General features: G+C 39.0%; 1 protein-coding gene across 1 annotated transcript in view; it reads right to left on the bottom strand.

The window, feature by feature from the left end:
* Nucleotides 1-529: 529 nt before the first annotated feature.
* Nucleotides 530-10,278, bottom strand: part of LOC125030602 (eye-specific diacylglycerol kinase-like) — a gene marked incomplete in the record, with an annotated part of 359,490 nt that continues 349,741 nt past the window's right edge. Inside the window, 6 exon segments of the mRNA XM_047620744.1 lie at nucleotides 530-864; nucleotides 3,360-3,523; nucleotides 3,740-3,897; nucleotides 4,166-4,229; nucleotides 6,637-6,678; nucleotides 8,043-8,228. Coding sequence (XP_047476700.1) covers nucleotides 812-864; nucleotides 3,360-3,523; nucleotides 3,740-3,897; nucleotides 4,166-4,229; nucleotides 6,637-6,678; nucleotides 8,043-8,228 — 667 coding nt within the window.

The raw sequence follows: 10,278 nt of genomic DNA, 5'->3' as shown, positions 1-10,278 counted from the left end.
TGGATACACATATGCAGGTACCATGCCTGCACAAGCACAATTCATCAGGTATTGTTTCTATGTCTTTCACAGGTACATAAGGCAAGGTAACAACAACAGTATGAGCACCTTCCTCTGGTAGTGGTAAGAAAGTCCAAATCGCAGGTAATCTAAGCACCAACAAGATGCTGCACTTATTTCCATGAAGTAATGAAGACTTGGCAAACACAGTCTGGAGATGTTTTCCTAATCTCTTGAACATATATAAATAAATACTGTTCACATGTATAGTTTCCACTGATATACATTCATATATGCAAATATATATAATATGTAAACATATATATGTATATATTGTGTATGTTAAATATATATGTGTAAATATATAAATATATATAGATGAATATATATTTAACCCACACACACAAAAACACACACACACACATACACACACACACACACACACACACACACACACACACACACACACACACACACACACACACACACACACACACACACACACACAATGTGTGATCATGTACATGTGCACATGCGCACATACACACACGCACATACACACACACACACACACACACACACACACACACACACACACACACACACACACACACAAATATATATATATATAATTTATGTATTCATTCAGACTCTCCTCTGAAAAGGTTTTCTTCTCATTACATGATTACAGATGATGATTTAAGTGGGTTTTGGGGAAATAAACATGTGTGATGAGATCCTCCAGTCTGACTGATGCCAAACTTCGCTGGAAGGTGGGTTTCATGCTCCAAGGTTGTGTTTAAAGCTTGGATCATACGGTTGTCTCCAAATCCTCATGCACCATTGTCTGAAACTGCTCCTGGCCTGAAAGAGAATGATTATTAAGTTAAAAGTCTCCCCGAGGAAGAGATTTTATAGTCTTTGACATTAATAAGACACTATCTTATACTTGAAGCAGGAACGAAAGCAGCACATGAATGTACAATTGCAATGATGAATGCATGTGGCATAATTCGAAAAAAAATTAAAGAATGCATATCATGACATAAGCAGTAAAGCCCACTTCTATAACTGAAAGCAATATCTTTTTCACACATTATAAAAGTATATTCTAATATTGAACAGTTTCTAACTAAGAAAAAAGTCATGCATGGGAATAAATGAGTCTTCCAACAAAATGTAAAGCTTGTTGTTTGTATCTTTACTGAAATCCATGCTTGGATAAAGGTAAAGAAGAAGGTGAACTCTGTCGTTTTCAAGTTCTGAGATAATAATCCTGAATGGAACATCTCTATGGGATTTAAATGGATTAAAAAAACTCTAAAATCTACTAAAATCTCTACTATGTAGGGTGATTTCAATTGGATTGGGTGTAAGAAATACCAAAGTCTATAGGAAATCAAGAATCGGGTATATGTCTAAAATGCTTCAAGGGAAAAAGGGCAACTTTAGTGTTGTTCATACGTACAGAACAGAGCCAGAGCAGAATCCTTGGCATAGAGCGTGCAAGAAACAGCGAGGTGATGTGTAATCCACTCTGTTGACACACTACCTACACAATACACTCTATGTTTTGGACAGGCCTTTCAATCTAAGGCAAATTAATTGACTACAAATGTTAAAGATTTTTTGGCTGCAGAAGCTCTGATGAGTCTCAATGATTCCCATCCAAAACACTGTCTTACAAGAATAATAAGGTCTGTACCATGACAAGTTAATTTCAATTATTAATACTGCATATAGTAAATAATATGTCCATAAAATATATAAAGGTAAATGTAAATATCTGCCTAATTCAATACATCATTACCTATTTATTCTGAATCATCTACCGTACTCTAAAATGACAACTGCGTAACTTCAAAAATGACGTTATCACTCTCTCAAGTCACCTGTCATGGCACAGTGATCCATCATTATGTAGCCTTTTATATCTAGTAGGCTACTTTGATAGGATAAAAATTGTATTTTTTCATCATTGGCAGGTACAAGAAAGTCCGTTACTAATGCCACAATGACTATAGAATTACAAACATATTAATATGTACTTTTTATAAACAATTTTAAAAATTGGGTGGATGTGCATATAAAACTTTTTACTTAATACTACAGTAAATACTGCTAAAATTAAGTAGCTTACGTGTGAACTAAACTGGCAAAGAAGCAGTGCAACTTGTGATTCATCGACAATATACCTAAGATTTGTATCTACAATCTTCCATATACAACAACCTGGGACCTGATAAAACAGGTGCCACCCACCGTTACTAGTTATCTTTTATTATTATCTTTTTTTTTTTGTGTTGGTAGATTAGTCAACGTAATTGAGTTTATTATTGTTGGGTTGAGAGAATTTCTCTTGGCCTGAAAAAACAATAAAACAATGGAATCCACAGGAAATATACGAAAAAAAATATTAAGAATACATAATGATATATCCTTTCTCATGTGTCTAATAAATAAAGCATGTCTTAGGCTACTATCTACAATCTCTTTCAGAATAAAAAAGGTAAAGGTTTTAAATACACAAATAATATTGAGAAGTATTCTTCCCTTGCGTCATCACCTATATATTTCCTATTGCATAACACCCAAAATCTATAATAATTATTACACATCTAACAAAATGGATAAAATTTAAGAATCTGAAAGAGCCTTGTCATATGAAGGCTCATCACCCTGGTATTTGTCAAGAGTATTATTTAATTCATAATCTTATGTTAGTTGCATTTATCAAAAGGCTAAGTTGGCATTCCAAGAGTGCGCAGGCAGGGTTATGAAACAAGCATGCACATCTGTTTCCATGGGTTGTTAACTGAACCTGCACTAGGGAAGTACCTAAATGATCAAAAAAATTGTTTTTGCTTTCTTGTCATAAATTTTTTTTCTCCATATTCTGAGGTCTGACTATGGTTTCCATAAGTAACAGAAGCTTAGGGGAAGGGAGGGGGGCACTTATGGAAGACAACACTTAAAGTTTGCCTACAAACAGTGTCATAAACTTAGAAAGGCCTCTTGTCCTTAACAAAATGTATCCATAACTCGTGGGGCTGAAGTTACCCTCTTCACGAGGACGGTGCACACAACTCTGTGAGCAGCATGAGCTTTCTTTTATACAACTAAATGGCATCTCAGCCTTGATAAAAAAGCTCACCATATATTTGAGGTCAAAAAGAAATACCTCACTCATTACAACAAAACAACTGTGTACTATATGAGCCTCTCTACTCGAAGTCTTTTAGCGAGTGCGTGGTGACGTGCACCCCTGAGTGAGTGGGAATAGGATGCGTGACATGGAAGGGATGACCGATCCTCTTCCTCAGGCATGGATGCTCCGAGACCCATGAGCTGGCACTTACTCTCCAGATATGCAGCCAGTTCTTGGTCATCGGCTCGCTGGGCCAGAGCACGAGGCGTGTTGCCCTGGAGGTCCCGGATAGTTAGGGAAGCCCCAGCAGCAACGAGCATGCAACATACTGTCCGTCTCCTGTTGGAGGCTGCCTGGTGCAGTGCTGTCTGGCCTCTGAAATGTTCACCCTTGGTTTACTTCACTATTACTAATAACTTTAATAAGATGCAATCATGCATAGTTCCTACAAAAAAAGCCTTGGTAAGTTATAAATATCTGCATGCTTCATCAAAATCATCTTCATTTAGACCCTAAAGTCAATGACCGAGAATCAAACCCAAATCTATTTATGAGAACTTAAATAACATTTATAAAACCAGTCAGACTTACTTTTCCGTGTCCACCATATCAAGGATAGAAGGCGGGGCTGATGCAATCAAATAGCGCACAATGTCTTTGTGTCCATGACGGGCACCAAAGTGAAGTGCTGTCTGCCCATGTGCATCAATTGATAGCAGTGAGAAACCTTGCGAATGAAGATCCTTCAACTGAAATACAGAGAAAAATGTTAGCAACTAAAATATTTCAGCATTAGCTCTTTGTCGGGTAGCCCTATTTAGCATTGACATACTGTTATACAAATCATAATGCATTCTTAGTATTTGACAAAGACTTTGGCAGACAGGTTGGCAATCAGAAGACCAATTACAATTTAACTGAATTGTGACGTCTAGGCTAAAATAAATATCATTCAAATATCTCATCAAATCACTGGTATTAGTTATGGACCATCTGTTAAAACACAGAACATCTTACCATCTTCAGGTCTCCTTGCTTGGCTGCCTTTATGATTCCATCAGAGTTCTTCTCGAGCAAGTGGCTGAGGAAGAAGGATGAGTAAGTTAGGACTATGTACCTTTATGTGAAAAGCATTTGGTAAAAAATGTCTCATGATTCAGGACAAATTTGATAAAAGCACTATGATCTGCTTTTGACAATATTATTTATTTACAGGAAATGTTTTTTGTGTAGCACAAGTGTGATACCAAACAAAGCACAAGGCACAGCCTTTTGGATGTGGTGAGTAAGCTAATGATGTGGTATTTAGAATTTGCAAAAAATAATGATATGGGGATATATGAATACCTTTTTAGATTCACTAACTTCAAACATGTAATAAATGAATTTATGAGATTGACTAATCTCTGAAAGATGTGTTGGATGGGTGCATACACAAGTACACACAGGCACATAGGCAAGCAAGTGCAAACATACATCATACATACATACACACACCCAAACACAAATACATGCTTGTTAAGACATACATGAACCAACTGCACTCATATGCATGCATGAATAAACTTTTAGACCTAGGTAGAGAGACAGAGAGACAGGCATGCAGGTACGCACGCACTGACACAGACATACATACACAAATACCTACACACACACTATTCTTGCGTGCAGGCAGGCACACGCACGCACGCACATGCACGTACGCACATGCGCGCGCGCGCTGACATGCACACACACACACACACACACACACACACACACACACACACACACACACACACACACACACACACGCGCGCGCGCGCGCACTCATTTATATACAATATAAACTGACATTTATTTTATGTACACAGAAACTTATTGGTAAACATATTTACACATGCATACAGTGAAACATGTTAAGCATTAGCAAAACAGACAGCTGTATGCACACATGCACACAATGGCAAATAAAATAACAATGTACATATATAGTCCAAATATTCTATATGCTTAAAGTTCTGAAATTATTCACACGGAAGATATATTACTCAATAAATCCAACCATTTTAATTTTATGAATGATATAAACTTTGGTTAGTTTATGCATGTTTGCAAAAGGTAGACTCTAATAATAATAATGCTATACCTCACGAGACACATACGCAGAGATGAGGTTCTTAACAGACAGACAGACAGACAGACAGAAACACACACACACACACACACACACACACACACACACACACACACACACACACACACACACACACACACACACTGTACATTCATATGTATTTACAATTTATTTTTACAATTCAACCCTGAAACGAATGGTGATGAGTGAACGCATACACACTATATAAACCTGTAATAAACGCACTCACATACAAATACGTACATTCTACACACTCCCAAACATACATACATACTCCCAAAGTGTTACGCGCACGCAAAATGGGCAAATGGGTATGGGCATGGATGTATTTACACATATACAAACATACTGTATAACGGTGACCAGACCCAGCATAAATAAATTATTATAAGTAGATTATGAAATGTTAAATGATGATGAAAGTGAATAATAAATGTACAAATTAGTCACAACTACGTATGTGAACTTGAAAAAATGATGAAGAAATTAGCAAAAAATATGAGTACTAACTACAAACGTATATATTCAAAGACATGTGATAGGTGAAACGTCAAAGAAAAAAAGCACGGAAAAAAGGAAAAGGAGGAAAAAGGAGAAGTAAAATAAGTAGAAGGCGTAGTAGTGGAATGAGGAGGAGGAGGGGGAGGGGGGGAGGATGAGGATGATGAGGATGATGAGGATGAGGAGGGGGAGGGAGAGGGAGAGGGAGAGGGAGAGGGAGAGGGAGAGGGAGAGGGAGAGGGAGAGGGAGAGGGAGAGGGAGAGGGGGAGGAGGAGGAGGGGGGAGGGGGAGGAGGGAACTGGGGAGGGGGAGGGGGAGGGGGAGGGGGAGGAGGAGGGGGAGGAGGAGGAGGAGAAGAAGAAGAGGAAGTAGATGAAGTAGAAGTAGATGAAGAGGAGAAATAAAATAAAATAAGAAAGGTTTACAAGAAGAAGAAGAGGAAAGTAGAAGAAGAAGAGGTAAGTAAAATAAGAAGGAAGTAGAAGTAGAAGTAGAAGTAGAAGTAGAAGTAGAAGTAGAAATAGAAGTAGAAGAAGAAGACGTTGACGACGACGAAGCAGAAGCAGAAGAAGAAGAAGAAGAAGAAGAAGAAGAAGAAGAAGAAAAAGAAGAAGAATAAATAAGAAGACGAAGAAGAAGAAGACGAAGAAGAAGAAGACGAAGACGAAGACGAAGACGAAGAAGAAGAAGAAGAAGAAAAAGAAGAAGAAGGAAAAGAAGAAGAAAAAGAAGAAAAAGAAGAAGAAAAAGAAAAAGGGAAGAAGAAGAAGAAGAAGAAGAAGACGAAGAACAAACAGGAAGAGCCCTAGAAGAATCCCCACGAAATAAGAAACTACCGCGGGAATATACCTGGGAGGGAAGTATTCTGGTCCAAAGACACGCTCATGCAGGCTGTTTGATCAACATGTTTCATTCACGTCGGATCAAGTCCACAAGATGCCAGGAAAGGGAAAGGAAAGATGTCAACAAATGAACTTCTAGAAGTCTAAAAACTCTAAGGACACCTATGATGTCACTTGCTGAGATTATTTCATATAGAACAGGTCATATATTAGAGAGAATATTTACATATATAGACACACACGCATATATATATAGACTATATATATCGAAATACAGAAACCACCATTTCAAATGACAGTCAAAGGGTTAGATTTATTGAGATTTTATATATATATTTTTCGTTTTCAAAATGCTGTAGAAGCTTTGAGCAACAGCATACAATGCTTGGATAAAAGCTGGGAGGTATTAATGTTAACTTCTGCATGCCCACTTAGTAATATAACAGGTACCTGCTTCCTTGTTGTGTTTCCATCTCCGACTATTGCTCTGACAATAAATAATCAAACGCATGCAAGAAGCTAAAATATCAATAGATGTGCACACGAGGAAATTGCAGTCACTTGTGTACCGTTTTGTGGATCAAACAGGATACCGTCATATTTTTTTTCAGTTAAAGGGAGTGAAGGTTGGGATTTTTTGTGAGAAGGAATTTGTTAATGCAAAGGGTGACATACACGGGGCATGTGCCGTATAAGAGAATGATTATAAGAAAGTATAAAAAGAAGCAAAATAATAAAACACAAAATAATGTTATCAACATATTACCCGAAAAATATGCACTGAAAAAATCCTTCCTATGAGCATTTTGCTTTTAATGGTAAACTGGGTGACCAGCGTCCACCATGAGGAACACCCGTAACAGGCCTACGGCAGATGGTAGCTGCGAGGGGTCTTTATCAGCAGTTTAGTGTATGGTAACACCTTCGTCAGCACCAATGGAACCAACACCAAGAGCAGCAACAGCAGCAGTCATATCAGCCACAGCAGAAGACTCGCCAGACCTCGTGCCCCCAAGCAGCTAATCTTTCTACATAATACCGGCCACGTGGAGGGAGCTGACGGCTCGTCGCATTCACAAACTACGCTAGAGTCATTCATTGTGAAAGCTAGAGTAACTTTTTTCCTTATCTGCAAATATCTCTACTTGACTGAGTTAAAATAAAAAAAAATAACAAAACACTGACAGCTTCAGGTCATAAGATTAGTAAAAAAAAAAAAAAAAAGTTCACAACTTTGTACAGAAGTAGAAAACGAGGAGAAATAAGTCAGCAGTGACCACTACAGCCCCGCAACCCCCTTGTGTTATCTCCCCTCTCCCTTCGCTCGGCCTGATCTGAGGTACAAAGTGATCCCTTGCAGTGAGTGTGACCGTCTGGTGCCTCCACGCGCGCCGGCCGGGTGAGCGGGTTTACCTGATAGTATCCCGGGTGTCCGTGGACCCCTGGGGGGCCTCATCCTCCTCGTTGTCGAGGGAGTCGTGGCTGATGGTGAAGGTGGAGGCGGGGGGGTTTCGCTGGTCGAGGTCAGTGCCGCCCACGCCAGAGTCACTGTCGCTTACCATGGCCATCCTCTCGCTATGGTCTAGGTCGTTGTCCACGCTGTGAGACCCAGCCGTTACCAGGAATACCATAGTTACCAGGGTACCAGGATTACCAGGGTACCATTACTAGGGCCTTACATTTACTTGGGCACCAAAGTTACTTTGGAATCACGATTACAGGAAAACTGCCAATAATCTGATGTAATATTTTGGAAATCGGTAATAGAGCTATCATCTTGGAACACTAAAAATAACCAGGGATATAACGGTCTTTGGTGTCAAAGTACCATTAGTTACAAGGAATACCAAAGTATGCATAGTACCTATGAATGCTTAAGGTGTTCATGGTAACCAGGAGTAACCAAGGCCATTTGGATGTGTTCTGTGAGGTTTTATGTTGGAGAAAATCATATCCTAAACAGGAATACCAACGGTAACATGAGCAAACGCCTCAACTTATTTGCAAAAGTGAATAACCACATCTGGCGGGAGAGACCCTGCGGAAGTCAAAATCATTGGCGTGGAATCCAGATGGCAAGGAGAGCAGACTAAGCACAACTTTCTTGAAATCCATTTGGCAGATCTGGGATTCTTAAGGGACTCTACGGTATCTGTTGTGACCAAGTTATCTGAAGCTACAGTTACCATGGACACCCGAGTGTATTCGTGAAGGACTGTCTGCCTGGTGTTCAGGCTTCTGAAAAATACCATGGACATGTGGCTGTCTAGTTACCAGTCATAACAGCAATTATTTAGTTACTGTGAACATCAAAACACACACACAGATGCTTGGAATACCATGGTATTCACGCTAGTTGTAAAAGAAAGGTGTATATACACACAATATACCTTGAATGCTACGCCATCCATAGCTAACACGAAAATCAGCTTTTTGAGTTTAAAGGACGCTGCAGTTGCCAAGGATACGTAAGTATTCGCTTATATAATATTGGCCTGAATATCCATAATCACCATGAATAAAGAACTTTCCAGGCGTGTTGACTTAATACCCAGATGTTTTTGATAATATAAAAGTTCAAATTATGCTGTCCGTGGTTTGTCAAAGATATTTTGATTAATGAAAACCGATTTAGATGAATCCTCTAAATGACCTATAAATAGAGGTTTCTTTTTTATTGAAAAACTTCCATCATGGTGTTCTTTATCCTAACACCACTGAATACCGTCCTGCTGTGCTTAACTAAATGTGAAATAAAAAAGAAAATAATAAGTACAAACTGATATAATTTATAATTTATCTATAAAGCCTATCACAGAGCGCTTGTGAGGTTCCCATATAATAACTATGCACTACTTTTTTCCCAAACATGAATTATAAAATAACCAAAAATTGTAAATAATAATAATAATAATAATAATAATAATAATAATAATGATAATAAAGATAATAAAAATGAAAGAATGTTCACACCCGATATATTACAGTTCTCATGGGGGTGAAATCATGAATTAATCACAAAAATAAAGCAGATAGTGGACAGCAGTACATAGCTGCAGCCTTGGTAAGCTTGTTGCTGTATTTTGCTGTGTGTGTGTGTGTGTGTGTGTGTGTGTGTGTGTGTGTGTGTGTGTGTGTGTGTGTGTGTGTGTGTGTGTGTGTGTGTGTGTGTGTGTGTGTGTGTGTGTGTGTGTGTGTGAGTGTGTGAGTGTGTGAGTGTGTGAGTGTGTGTGTGTGTGTGTGAGTGTGTGTGTGTGTGTGTGTGTGTGTGTGTGTGTGTGTGTGTGTGTGTGTGTGTGTGTGTGTGTGTGTGTGTGTGTGTGTGTGTGTGTGTGTGTGTGTGTGTGTGTGTGTGTGTGTGTGTGTGTGTGTGTGTGTGTGAGTGTGTGAGTGTGTGAGTGTGTGAGTGTGAGTGTGTGAGTGTGTGAGTGTGTGTGTGTGTGTGTGTGTGTGTGTGTGTGTGTGTGTGTGTGTGTGTGTGTGTTTGTGTGTGTGTTTGTGTGTGTGTGTGTGTGTGTGTGTGCGTGTGTGTGTGTGTGTGTGTTTGTTTGTGTGTGTGTGTGTTTGTCAGTGTCCGTGCGTTTTGTGTGAGTATGTGTGTTTATGAGTGCGCGTGTGTGTGTGAGAGTATGTGTGTTTATGAGTGCGC

This window comes from Penaeus chinensis, chromosome 11 (genome assembly GCF_019202785.1).
Source record: "Penaeus chinensis breed Huanghai No. 1 chromosome 11, ASM1920278v2, whole genome shotgun sequence".
Lineage (NCBI taxonomy): Eukaryota > Metazoa > Arthropoda > Malacostraca > Decapoda > Penaeidae > Penaeus > Penaeus chinensis.
Note: the sequence above shows the minus strand (reverse complement) of the source record. Positions and strands in the feature narration are given on the sequence as shown.